General features: G+C 44.2%; 1 protein-coding gene across 3 annotated transcripts in view; it reads right to left on the minus strand.

The window, feature by feature from the left end:
- The window catches only part of LOC139578450 (cytosolic carboxypeptidase 6-like), a 472,772-nt gene that overhangs the window by 16,422 nt on the left and 441,470 nt on the right, over nt 1-14,880 (minus strand). For all 3 annotated transcript variants that reach the window (XM_071406041.1, XM_071406040.1, XM_071406039.1), the window contains one exon: nt 6,193-6,304. In XM_071406041.1, the coding sequence (XP_071262142.1) occupies nt 6,193-6,304 (112 nt within the window). The remainder of the gene's footprint in view (nt 1-6,192; nt 6,305-14,880) is intronic.

The raw sequence follows: 14,880 nt of genomic DNA on the forward strand, positions 1-14,880 counted from the left end.
TTTCCTGGCAAGCGCGGTGCTGTCAGCTGCTCTGATGGCTGGCTGTGAAATATTGTGGCTGGGAGTGGGCCGGCAGCAGGCTCTGGCAGGCAGATCGATTGAGCCCGAGAGGAAGAGCGGGAAACAACAAAAAAGGGAAAAAGAAAGCAAAACACAGCCGCCATTAAGGCAGCTCCATCAGGCAGTTGAAGGAGTTCCCACTTCCCAGTGTCTGCTAGAGGCAGAAAGCCCTCTAATCGGCAACGCTCACCCAGGTAAAGGGAGGAGGGTGTTGGGACTTCGGAACCACCCAGTGGGATTTTTTACACACACGTAAAATGACCCTTCCCCCAGTTAAAGTACAGCTCAAATGATGGAGTACTGCATGAAATGGCATCATTTTCTCTGGCACCAAGCTTCTGCAACGATAAGTATAGCTTGGCTCGACTGCTTTGCTCTGTTAACAATGTAAATTAAAAATAAAAATAAAATGTTCGCACAGCATTGGGTCGCTTAAATGGCCACGCTCCAGCGGTTTACTCCAGAATTATACAAAAGATTCAAGCTGGGAAGCCAAAGTGAATCACCAACAGCATCTCCCAGTCTCCAAACAAGGAGTCACTCGATCCTAAGTGGTGATTCCCCTTAATATCTCAAGGACAATGGAAGTACAATGATATAGTGAAGTTCAAGCCAGCCCACAATGTCAACTGAGAGTTAGCATAACAGTCTCCTAATGTGCTGTCAATCACAGGCAGACAGGACTGTGAGGCTGGAGCAGTGATTGATTGTTTAATTACCAACCCACTTTGACCTAGAGAATTGTTCATTTGAAATTGTAATCAAGCAATTAGAGGCAATTAAGAAATGTAGAGAAGGAAAGTCAAAAGACAATCTGAGTGTAGAGGCTTTACAAATTAAATGTCTCAGAGAGAGAGAGAGCGAGAGAGGGAGAGAGAGAGAGGGAGAGAGAGAGAGAGACCGGCTTGTTAGGTAGCAGCTCCCTACAACTCAATAGAAGGACTTGGACTCAACTTGATCTGAACTGGGGTTGCTCCAGTTTAGTTTAATGGGGAAGGTCAAATTAATTTTGTCAGACAAGTACTTATCTGCTGCATATTAATTAGTCTGGGCCATAAACGGTTTGGCTTATCTTAACACAGATTTTGGGGGGGCTGATTTAAGCAGGATTACAGACTAAAGGCAGATTCTCTCACAAAACCCTTAGCATCAGCAATACCTCTAGAAGAAACCCTAGCTAGGTTCAGTGGAATTTACTGCATCAAACGTTTCCTCTCTGCTAACATTATTAACATATAGCTGGTACTCCAACATCCAGGGCACGTAGAATGTTTATACATTTAGAATAAAACCTATAAGTATCCCTGTATGACTGGGGAGCAGAGTTATGAGTGATACAGTGCATTCGGTGCGGTGGGTGGGTCCCAGTGGGATACAGAGAGAGAACAGACGTGGCAGCGCTCAATCCTGTAAGCCCCTCATTCTCTCTCTGCCACAGACTGATTGATGGACGTATTTGTTCCTTTTTAACACAGAGGTGACTTGTAATCAAGCTGAACGGGCACTCAGACAGCACTCTGCAACAGGGCTGTTAATGCTTCGTAAGCAGCTGCATCTGTCTGGAAGCCCTGTGTGCCAGGAAAGTCTGTTACTCCATCTATCCACCTCCCAACCTCTCACACACCCTGGGTCTGTTTGGTGGATCTATGCCCCCATTGTGTCACCAAAGCATCTTTAGTACAAACAGCACGAAACTACAAGACCATGGTGCTTGCCTACGGAGCTGTGAGGGGAACGGCACCTCAGTACCTCCAGGCTCTGATCAGGCCCTACACCCAAACAAGGGCACTGCGTTCATCCACCTCTGGCCTGCTCGCCTCCCTACCACTGAGGAAGTACAGTTCCCGCTCAGCCCAGTCAAAACTGTTCGCTGCTCTGGCCCCCCAATGGTGGAACAAACTCCCTCACGACGCCAGGACAGCGGAGTCAATCACCACCTTCCGGAGACACCTGAAACCCCACCTCTTTAAGGAATACCTAGGATAGGATAAAGTAATCCTTCTCACTCCCCCCCCCCTTAAAAGATTTAGATGCACTATTGTAAAGTGGCCGTTCCACTGGATGTCATAAGGTGAATGCACCAATTTGTAAGTCGCTCTGGATAAGAGCGTCTGCTAAATGACTTAAATGTAAACTAGAGACACCCCAAATGGCTTCCTCTGCGGTGCCATTTTCTTGTTCTTTGCCTGTGAGAGCCAGACAGTTCTGCTTCAAACTGGAATAGGCGGTTGAGGAATTGAAAAGGGGGAGTAATGATGGCGACAAATTGGCCGTAAATCTCTGAAATGGATAAGAAATGGGCCGATGACACTAGAGGACATCTCAACAGACAGACGAAAATAGCATTGTCCCCAAGCGCCCTGAACACAGCAGACAAAGACTCCCCATAGGAAAAAGGAAAAGAAAGTAGAGCCAGGAGGAGGAGGGGGGATTCAAGGTGCAATTTTCATCTAGCATGCATGACAGGACCAAATACATTTGTTTCAGACATACAATTAATTTTGTAATATTAAAAAGGTCAGAAATGAACCATAGCAATACTGGCCCTTTTGTCATCCTTAACAAATTATCCAAAATGGCGCTATCAGATTGATGGGGATACATTCACTATGATGAATGTTCTGAGTAATCAGCCAATCAAAAATAATGATTATTCTCCTTTGATAAATGGGCTGGGAAAGCATTGCATTAGTTAGGAGATGGGTCCATTTGTTTCTTCACTCTTCACAGATATATTTTCTTGCATCACTGACCCAATGAAATTTTTGCTTTTGACCAATGCTCAGCTGCGGATGTGAAATTACAGGATTTTATACAACTGTTCATATGTCCTTACATTCAGAGGGTTTCAGAGCTAATACGAATGTAAGGTGACAGCTTTGCTAAGAAGCAATTCAAATCTGTATTTAATGAAAATAAATCTTTGTCAATCAAGCTTAGATAAATTGCTTTTTAGAGATGATCAAAAAAGGAGGGATCTTTCTCTAATGAAACAGAGATACAATTATACATTTTCCAAAATAAAAAACAAGACTTCTATATTACTAAAAGGGATTAAATAAATGCTGTTGCAGTCTGACTGTCACTGAGCCCTTTCCTAAAGCTAGAGAAATGGCTTCGGTTTGACATTCTTCAAGAGTCAAATGGCCAGTGACAGCTTGGAATCCTCTGCGTCTGCTACCATCTGCCAGCTAGAGGGAAGCGGACAAATAAAGAGTAGCATGTTAGCCCGGCACTGATCTCCTCCTGTTGTCCTCAGACCGTGGCCTTGTAGCCTCATTAGTGGATATGCACAGTGTGAGACAGCAGTGGATGGAGGGCCAGGCCCCTGGCCATAGAACTGGCACAGGGACTGGCATGTGGGAGCCCCAAATCTGAGTGCTGTGTCTGATGTGATTAGCTTGAGAGAGGCGGCCCAGGCCTCTCCTCTGACAGGGCCAGTCGGCCACAGCCAGGGCAGGGGATGGGTTAGGAGAGAGTGGGGCTGATGTGATGTGGGCACACGGTCCTAGTTGGGATTGTACTGTATGGATGGATGTAGTGCTGAGGGTGCTGGGGGGTTAAGACACTGTGAGGTGGTGAAGGGGTGGAGAGCTTAATGAGAGTTCTCCTTCAGGCCACTGGATCTGCCAGTGGAATCATAATTACACATGTGGGTAGCAGGCAGGCAGAGGCTCTCTCTCGCAGCCCGTGGCTCTGCACTGAGCTACATGTGCATGTTCTCTATTGGAGTTAGAGTGCATTGGAGTGAGACACTACCGGTTAAAAGTTTTAGAACCTAGTCATTCAAGGGTTTTTCTTTATTTTTACTATTTTCTACAATGTAGAATAATAGTGAAGTCATCAAAACTATGAAATAACACATATGGACTCATGTAGTAACCCAAAAAGTGTTAAACAAATCAAAATATTTGTTATAGTTGAGATTCTCAAATAGCTTTTCCTTCACTCTGCGGTCCGACTCATCCCAAACCATCTCAATTAGTTTGAGGTCGGGGATTGTTGAGGCCAGGTCATCTGATGCAGGCCTCCATCATTCTCCGTTTTGGTAAAATAGCCCGTACACAGCCTGGAGGTATGTTGGGTCATTGTCCTGTTGAAAAACAAATGATAGTCCCACTAAGCCCAAACCAGATGGGATGGCGTATCACTGCAGAATGCTGTTCTAGCCATGTTGGTTAAGAGTGGCTTGAATTCTAAATAAATCACAGACAGTGTCACCAGCAAAGCACCCCCACACCATAATTCCTCCTCCATGCTTTACGGTGGGAAATACACATGCGGAGATCATCCGTTTACCCACACCGTGTTTCACAAAGACACTGTGGCTGGAACCAAACATTTCCAATTTGGACTCCAGACCAAAGGACAGATTTCCACTGGTCTAATGTCCATTGCTCATGTTTCTTTGCCCAAGCAAGTCTCTTCTTATTATTGGTGTCCTTTAGTAGTGGTTTCCTTGCAGCAATTCAACCATGAAGGCCTGATTCACCAGTCTCCTCTGAACAGTTGATGTTGAGATGTATCTGTTACTTGAACTTTGTGAAGCATTTATTTATTTCTGAGGCTGGTAACTCTAATGAACTTATCCTCTGCAGCAGAGGTAACTCTGGTTCTTCCTTTCCTGTGGCGGTCCTCATGAGAGCCAGTTTCATCATAGCGCTTGATGGTTTTTGCGACTGCACTTTTTTGCTTACTGCATGATTCCATATGTCTTATTTCATAGTTCTGATGTCTTCACTATTATTCTACAATGTAGAAAATAGTCAAACTAAAGAAAAACCCTTGAATGAGTAGGTGTTCTAAAACTTTTGACCAGTAGTGTATGTGTGTGAGTATGAGAGTGAATGCAAATGGTGCTGTGTGTTTGTGTCAGAGAAAGAGTCAGAGAGTCAGAGAGAGAGAGAGAGAAAGAGAGAGAGAGCGAGAGAGAGAGAGTACCTACAGTATGTACTTGTGTGTTTGGATGTGAGTGTGTGTATGTAGTTTGCAGAAGTGTGAGGGACATGAGTGGATCACTCTGCCATGAAGGAGCCCATCGATCAGCGTGTCAGTGCTAGGGGAAAAGGTTCAACTGAGGGGCGCGCCCCTTTGCTCAGCAGAACGCCCTGGTCTTATCAGGATTAGAAAGTGTAAGAAAGGGCAGACGATTCCCAGGACAGACTCTGACCTTCAGTAATCTAACAACCTGCGTTTCCACTTATAATTAACATGAAGGAAAAAAAAAACACAAGGGCCCGGTCCTCTAAGAAAGAAAGTGCAAGCTGAATATAGAGTACACAACAGACACCGGCACCTCAGTTCTATCTAATGTTCCAGAGACCTACAGTACACATTACAGAGAGCTGCTGAGTATCAATCCCAAAGCACCTTTCTTTAGTTCCACAGGAGTGAACTAAGCACTAAACTGGAAATAGAGTTCAGAACAGAGTTCAAACCTCAACTCAGGTGTTTTAAATACTGAGTGTATAAAACATTAAGAACCTTCCTAATATTGAGTTGCACTCCCTTTTTTGCCCTCAGAACAGCCTCAATTCGTCAGGGCATGGACTCTACAAGGTGTCAAAAGTGTTCTACAGGGATGCTGGCCCATGTTGACTCCAATGTTTCCCACAGTTGTGTCAAGTTGGCTGAATGTCCTTTGGGTGGTGCACCGTTCTTTATACACATGGGAAACTGTTAAGAGTGAAAAACCCAGCATCGTTGCAGTTCTTGACACAAACCGGTATGCCTGGCACCTACTACCATACCTCATTCAAAGATACTTAAATCTTTTGTCCCATTCACCCTCAATGGCACACATACACAATCCATGTCTCAATTGTCTCAAGGCTTAAAAATCCTTCTTTAATCGTCTCCTCCCCTTCATCTACACTGATTGAAGTGGATTTAACAAGTGACATAAATAAGGGATCATTGGATTCACCTGGTCAATCTATGTCATGGAAAGAGTGGGTGTTCTTAATGTTTTGTCCACCCAGTGTAGCGCTAGGATCTCTGTGGAATTTCATCCCATTCTTGACTCTGAAAAGGTTGTATGTTGTGTGCTTCAGGGTGAAGACTGCACAGCCCATACTACTGTATAAAGTGTGTAATACAGATGTTAGAAGCAGGTTGGAGATTTGGACTCACTGCGTCTTGGCTGAGCTGGACAATGAGCTGTTTGACGGCGTGGAGGGTGGGGTGGATCCAGGGGGACGGCTCCTGCCAGTGACGGTTCAGGTCAAAACCCATAAGAGAGCACCTGGAAATGACCATACACACATGAGTTGAATATTTTCAGATACCTACAACACTAATTCATTCAATCAGCAATCAATTTTTTCTTTCAGATTTTCACTAAACAGTAAATTAGCTTTAACTACCTGATTGTTCTACAAGAATCAATCTGCACATACACTACATGGCCAGAAGTATATGGACACCCCTTCAAATGAGTGGATTTGGCTATTTCAGCCACACCCATTGCTGACAGGTAGATAAAATCCAGCACATAGCCATGCAATCTCCATAGACAAACATAGGCAGTAGAATTGCCCGTACTGAAGTGCTCTGTGACTTTCAACATGGCACCGTCATAGGATGCCACCTTTCCAACAAGTCAGTTTGTAATATTTCTGCCCTGCTAGAGCTGGAAGCGACGTCAGCACAATAACTGTTTGTCGGGAGCTTCGTGAAATGGGTTTCCATGACCGAGCAACAGCACACAAGCCTAAGATCACCATGCGCAATGCCAAGCGTCGGCTGGAGCGATGTAAAGCTCGCCGCCATTGGACTCTGGAACAGTGGGAACGCGTTCTCTGGAGTGATGAATCGCGCTTCACCATCTGGCAATCCAGATGGACTAATTTTGGTTTGGCGGATGCCATGAGAACGCTACCTGTACCAATGCATAGTGCCAATTGTAAAGTTTGGTGGAGGAGGAATAAGGGTCTGGGGCTGTTTTTCATGGTTCGTGCTGGGCCCCTTAGTTTCAGTGAAGGGAAATCGTAACGATACAGCATACAATTACATTCTAGACGATTCTGTGCTTCCAACTTCGTGGCAACAGTTTGGGGAAGGCCCTTTCCTGTTTCAGCATGACAATGCCCCCATACACAAAGCGAGGTCCATACAGAAATAGTTTGTCAAGATCGATGTGGAAGACCTTACATTAGGGCTTCAGAGTGGGACAGTGGTCTAAGGCACTGGTTCGATTCCAGGCTGTATCACATCTGGTCGTGATTGGGAGTCCCATAAGGCGGAGCACAATTGGCCCAGCGTCATCCGGGTTTGGTCGGGGTAGGCTGTCTCTCTGTCACATGCGAAGGGTATTTTAAACTAGATCTACATGCAGTTGTTACAACAACAAGAAAATAGCTTCAAGTGTTTTGTCCAAATACTGGTGGATTCTACTAATAAAATAATGGATGACCTAACCAGAGAGGTCCAGGACCTGAAGAACAGTTTGCAGTTCTCCCAGGGTCAGCTCGATGAGTTGAAACAGGAGAACGGCAAGATGACAGCAATCTGTAAGTCATTGAGAGAGGACATCAGTTCTGTGTGTGAATTCATGCTAACAATGATAGATAAATCAGTCTCGAGGGACAATCAAGGCGGAACAACATGGTTGTGGACGGAATTGCAGAATCTGCACATGAGACCTGGATGGATTCTGAGGACAAAGTGAGGGAAATGATCTCTGAGAAATTGAAGATGGACCACAGGATGATTGAGGTGGAGTGTGCCCACAGGACTGGTAAAACTACCACCGGCACAGGTGATAGGCCCAGGCCGATAGTGGTCAAGTTCCTGAGGTTCAAGGACAAGGTAGCTGTTCTGGAAAGAGCCAAGAACTTGAGAGGAACGTATATCTTCCTTAACCAGGACTATCCTGAAGCTGTGCGCCAGAAGAGGAAAGAACTGATCCCAGCCATGAAAGCTGCCAGAGTGCGTGGGGACATTGATTACATCCGCTATGACAGGCTCACTGTCCACCCTCCCTCCCAGAAGCCTGGAAGGGATGACAGAGCCAAGCCTATGTGTTTGTAGCTTCAACCCCGCATCACACACACACACACACACACACACACACACACACACACACACACACACACACACACACACACACACGCACACACATTGATTAATGGACTGCTGAATGTATATATTTTTCTCTTGCTTTGTTGGCTCTTTTCAGTGTTCAGTCTATCTCTGATAAGCTACCCAGGAAAGGGCTGAAAATAGACCATATTAATATATGTAGCCTTAGAAATAAGGTTCATGAAATCAATAACTTGCTAACATCAGATAACATTCATATATTAGCCATTTCTGAGACTCACTTAGATAATTTATTTAATGATACATCAGTAGCAATACAAGGATATAACATCTATAGAAGAGACAGAAATGCTTATGGGGGAGGTGTTGCTGTATATATTCAGAGCCATATCCCTGTAATGCTTAGAGAAGATCTTATGTCAAGTGTTATTGAAGTGTTGTGGTTGCAGGTTCACTTGGCACATCTAAAGCCTTTTCTTTTGGGGTGTTGCTATAGACCATCACGTGCTAACAGTCAGTATCTAAATACTATGTGTGAAATTCTTGATAGTGTATGTGATGTAAACAGAGAGGTCTGCTTTCTTTGGGACCTGAATATTGATGGGTTTTCGTAAAGCTATCCGCTCAAGAGGAAGCTTCTTGCTGTAACCAGTGCCTGTAATCTGGTTCAGGTTATTAATCAACCTACCAAGGTGTTTACAAACACTACAGGAACAAGATCATCCACATGTATCGATCATATTTTTACTAATGCTGTAGAACTTTGTTCTAAAGCTGTATCCGCACCCATTGGATGCAGTGATCACAGTATAGTGGCTATATCCAGGAAGGCCAAAGTTCCAACAGCTGGGCCTAAAATAGTGTATAAGAGATCCTACAAAAGATTTGCTGTGACTCTTATGTGGATGATGTTAAAAATATTTGTTGGTCTGATGTGATTAATGAGGAGCATACATATTCTGCACTTGATGAATTTATGAAATTGCTTCTTCCAATTATTGATAAACACACACCTGTTAAGAAAGTGACTGTTAGAACTGTTAAGGCTCCATGGATTGATGAGGAATTGAAAAACTGTATGGTTGAAAGAGATGGGGCAAAAGGAGTGGCTAATAAGTTGGCTTGCTGCACATCTGACTGGCCTCTCTCCACTGGGATTCTCTGCCTCTAACCCTATTACAGGGGCTGAGTCACTGGCTTACTGGTGCTCTTTCATGCCGTCCCTAGGAGGGGTGCGTCACTTGAGTGGGTTGAGTTACTGACGTGATCTTCCTGTCTGGGTTGACGCCACCCTTGGTTTGTGCTGTGGTGGAGATCTTTGTGGGCTATACTCGGCCTTGTCTCAGGATGGTAAGTTGGTGGTTGAAGATATCCCTCTAGTGGTGGGGCTGTGCTTTGGCAAAGTGGGTGGGGTTATATCCTTCCTGTTTGGCCCTGTCCGGGGGTATCATTGGATGGGCCCACAGTGTCTCCTGACCCCTCCTGTCTCAGCCTCCAGTATTTATGCTGCAGTAGTTTATGTGTCGGGGGGCTAGGGTTAGTTGGTTATATCTGGAGTACTTCTCCTGTCTTATCCGGTGTCCTGTGTGAATTTAAGTATGCTCTCTCTAATTCTCTCCTTCTATCTCTCTTTCTTTCTCTCTCTCGGAGGACCTGAGCCCTAGGACCATGCGTCAGGACTACCGGGCATGATGACTCCTTGCTGTCCCCAGTCCACCTGGCCTTGCTGCTGTTCCAGTTTCAACTGTTCTGCCTGCGGCTATGGAACCCTGACCTGTCCACCGGACGTGCTACCTGTCCCAGACCTGCTTTTTTTAACTCTAGAGACCGCAGGAGCGGTAGAGATACTCTTAATGATCGGCTATGAAAAGCCAACTGACATTTACTCCTGATTATTATTTGACCATGCTGGTCATTTATGAACATTTGAACATCTTGGCCATGTTCTGTTATAATCTCCACCCGGCACAGCCAGAAGAGGACTGGCCACCCCTCATAGCCTGGTTCCTCTCTAGGTTTCTTCCTAGGTTTTGGCCTTTCTAGGGAGTTTTTCCTAGCCGCCGTGCTTCTACACCTGCATTGCTTGCTGTTTGGGGTTTTAGGCTGGGTTTCTGTACAGCACTTCGAGATATTAGCTGATGTACGAAGGGCTATATAAATAAACTTGATTTGATTTGACTTGATTTGCTTAATTACTGCAAATTGAGAAATTATGTGACTAAACTCAACAAAAAGAAGAATATATTTTATTATGAAGCCAAGATCAATTAAATCACTTTGAGGACTTTAAAGGAAATTATGGGCAGAAAGACAAATTCATCTCCATCTTTTATCGAATCAGATGGCTTATTCATCACAAAACCATTTGATATGGCCAATTATTTGAATGATTATTTAATTGGCAAAGTGGGATAACTTAGGCAGGAAATGCCAACAACGAACAGTGAACAATTGTATTCATGCATAAAAAAACAAATGATGAAAGAAAAGCATTGCAAGTTTGAATTTTGTAAAGTTAATGTGGGAGAGGTGGAAAAATTATTGTTATCGATAAATAATGATAAACCTCCTGGCATTGACAACTTAGATGGAAAGCTACTGAGGATGGTAGCTGACTCTATAGCCACCCCTATCTGTCATATTTTTAATCTGAGCCTAGAGGAAAGTCTTTGTCTTCAGGCCTGGAGGGAAGCCAAAGTAATTCCGCTACCCGAGAGTGGTAAAGCGGCCTTTACTGATTCTAACAGCAGACCTATAAGCTTGCTGCCAGTTCTTAGCAAACTGTTGGGAAAAAATGTGTTTGACCAAATACAATGCGATTTCTCTGTAAACAAGATAACAACAGACTTTAAGCATGCTTATAGAAAAGGGCACTCAACATGTACTGCACTGACACAAATGACTGATGATTGGTTGAAATAAATTGATAATAAGAAGATTGTGGGAGATGTACTGTTAGATTTCAGTGCAGCCTTTGCTATCATTGACCATAACCTGTTTTTGAAAAAACGGATGTGCTATGGCTTTTCAACCTCTGCCATATCGTGGATTTAGATCTATCTATCTATCTATCTAATAGAACAAAGGGTTTTCTTTAATGGAAGCTTCTCTAATGTCAAACATATAAAGTGTGGTGTACCTCAGGGCAGCTCTTTAGGCCCTCTACTCTTTTCTATTTTTACCAATGACCTGCCACCGGCATTAAACAAAGCATGTGTGTCCATGTATGCTGATGATTCAACCATATACGCATCAGCAACCACAGCTAATGAAGTCACTGAAACCCTTAACAAAGAGTTGCAGTCTGTTTTGGAATGGGTGGCCAGTAATAAACTGGTCCTGAGCATCTCTAAAACTAGGAGCATTGTATTTGGTACAAATCATTCCTTAAGTGCTAGACCTCAGCGGAATCTGGTAAGGAATGGTGTGTTTGTTGAACAAGTTGAGGAGACTAAATTACTTGGCGTTGCCTTAGATTGTAAACTGTCATGGTCAAAACATATAGATTTAGTGGTTGCAAAGATGGGGAGAGGTCTAGCCGTAATAAAGAGAAGCTCTGCATTTTTGACACCACACTCCAAAAAGCAAGTTCTGCAGGCTCTAGTTTAGTCTAATCTTGATTATTGTCCAGTCGTGTGGTCCAGTGCTGCAAGGAAAGACCAGGTTAAACTGCAGCTGACCCAGAACAGAGTGGCACGTTTTGCTCTTAATTGTAATCAGAGGGCTGATATAAATACTATGCACACAAACATATACAGTTGGCATTGCTGTTATGATTTTAGTTGTCCTTGATGTCCTTTGTTTAAAATTTATTATTTTGTTTTATTATTTCTTTTTTGCATTGTTGTTTGCTGTTTTCTTCTGTCTTTTCCTTTTTTCTCTTTAGTTCATTCTCTTGGTTGTTGGTGCATTCTTGGGGGTGGGGAATGGAATTAATTGAAATTTTTATTTAAAAATGTTCTTCATGGGGGACTGTGGGAGGGGTCTCAAATGGTTGAGGGACAGCTATTGGGGAACTGTGGGGGGGATCTTGGAGGGTTCAGGTTCATGTTTTTTGGCCTGGTGGTAGATTTGTCAACGTGCCCTTGAGCAGGGCATTGACCCGAGATGCTTCTGTGTGTCGCTCTGAATGGGAATCTGTTGGATGACTGGTATGATGTAGTTGGTGAGCGGCTTCACTGCAAGTACTGTATATTGTATGTTTCAGATATTCAATAAATTTATTTTTTTTAAATGTAAAAAATACTATGCATGCCAGTCTCTCTTGGCTAAGAGTTGAGGAGCGACTGACTGCATCACTTCTTCTTTTTATAAGAAACATTAATGTGTTGAAAATCCCAAATTGTTTGCATAGTCAACTTACACACAGCTCTGACACACACACTTATTCCACCAGACATGCCACCAGGGGTCTTTTCACAGTCCCCAGAACAAATTAAAGAAAGCGTACAGTATTATATAGAGTCCTTATTACATGGAACTTCCTTCCATCTCATATTGCTCAAATAAACAGAAAACCTGGTTTCAAAATACAGATAAAGCAACACCTTGCGGCACAACGCCTCTCCCCTATTTGATCTAGATAGTTTGTGTGTATGCATTGATATCTAGGCTACGTGTGCCTTTAAAAAAAATGTATGTTGTTCTGTCCTTGAGCTGGTCTTGTCTATTGAACTATATTATGCCATTCTGTATTATGTTTCATGTTATATGTGGACCCCAGGAAGAGTAGCTGCTGCTTTTGCAACAGCTAATGAGGATCCTAATAAAATACCAATACCAAAAAAAACACCTTTGGGATGAATTGGAACGCCGACTGAGCCAGGCCTAATCGCCCAACATCAGTGCCTGACCTCACTGATGCTCTTGTGGCTGAATGGAAGCAAGTCCCCACAGCAATGTTCAAACATCTAGTGGAAAGCCTTCCCAGGAGAGTGGAGGCTGTTATAGCAGCAAAGGGGAAACCAACTCAATTTTATTTTTTTGCCCATGATTTTGGAAGAGATGTTCGACAGCAGTTGTCCACATACCTTTGGCCATGTAGTGGAGCTAATTATTGGACTCCAATCAAAGAGCAGCTAATGCCAGGACCTCTAGTCAGAGGAAGAAAGGACTCTGGGATATTCAGCTGCTGCTGCTCAGTATCCATGTCTTTCAAGGGGGCCTGTGTCTGTGTGTCAATGTCACTGTGCATGCCTGAGATAGTAATCTGTGGTCAGCAGCGATTGATTCTGTTCCCTGCACGCATCTGTTCGATCCCCCTCCAGATGCTGTGCTGAGCCCACAGAAAGGCCAATTAGGCCTCACTGGTAGGGGCAGAAAGAGACGCTCTAATTGACATCATATTAATATGGAGCCAATAATAATAATAATACATGGGACTTATACAGTGCTTTCAAGAACCCAAAGTCGCTTTACAATTGTAGAAATGAAAACAAAAGCAAAAAAACAGGAGTCAAAACAAAATTTCAAACTAAACAAAAACATGAATAAAGAGAGGGGTGGGCTGAAAGAAGAGAAAGAGTGTGATGTATCAGTGTATGGGGAGGGGAGGGCTCGGTATCTGGATACGAACCCAGTTCAGTATGGTGAAGAGAGGAGTGTCTTAGTAGTGTATTTCTTTGCTTGTATGTGTGTGTGTGTGGGGGGGGGTCTTGTAATCATTGCATTGGGAGACAGGAAGCCAGTGGAGTTCACGGATGACAGGGGTGATGTGGTGCCTGGACGTAGTGTGGGTGAGGAGTCATCTTCTATTTCTCCCTCTGCCTCCAAAGCGCCATCCCTGGAATATGAACTGCTGGCGTTCCTATTCTGCTGTCTCTCTTCTCCTCCGTTGACAGTTCAACTCAATGTAATTGATGCAGTAGTCCAGGCTGTTGCAGGTACTCTAAATCAAATCACCTCTTATTCCCCACTGCTAGTTCTCAATCCAATCATGCGCGCAAAGACACACATACACACACACCATTCAGCCAGGCCGACCGCATTATTTTCCAGAGTTGATGAAAACAGCCTTTAAAACGGAACGATTAGCAACAAGATGTGTCTAACCTCATCATTGCCAGAGAGCATACTTGATCTACAATTGATAAACTCAGTGCAGTGGGGGGGGAGCGGCCACTAGATGGCAGCCACAAACACATGTTCAGTGGAAGCACTATCATCTCAGTGCATTTGTATTCCTCAAGTCCACCCCATTAAGTAAAAGGCAATTATGGAGAGGGAGGTGGAAACGATGCCCATGGAGCCTGTGTCTCAACGCTAAACAAAGGATGGAGTGTATGGCCTCAGAAAACACACACAACTCAGCATAGGAGACACAGTACTGCAAGAGCATACATTTGGCACAGGCAAGATATATCTTTTTTTTATTTTATTTATTTTATTTTATTTTTAAATTTTCTCCCCTTTTCTCCCCAATTTTTCGTGGTATCCAATCGCTAGTAATTACTATCTTGTCTCATCGCTACAACTCCCGTACGGGCTCGGGAGAGGCGAAGGTCGAAAGTCATGCGTCCTCCGAAGCACAACCCAACCTAGCCGCACTGCTTCTTAACACAGCGCGCCTCCAACCCGGAAGCCAGCCGCACCAATGTGTCGGAGGAAACACCGTGCACCCGCCCCCTCGGTTAGCGCGCACTGCGCCCGGCCCGCCACAGGAGTCGCTGGAGCGCGATGAGACAAGGATATCCCTACCGGCCAAACCCTCCCTAACCCGGACGACGCTAAGCCAATTGTGCGTCGCCCCACGGACCTCCCGGTCGCGGCCGGCTGCGA

Source organism: Salvelinus alpinus, chromosome 6, assembly GCF_045679555.1.
Source record: "Salvelinus alpinus chromosome 6, SLU_Salpinus.1, whole genome shotgun sequence".
Taxonomy (NCBI): Eukaryota; Metazoa; Chordata; class Actinopteri; order Salmoniformes; family Salmonidae; genus Salvelinus; species Salvelinus alpinus.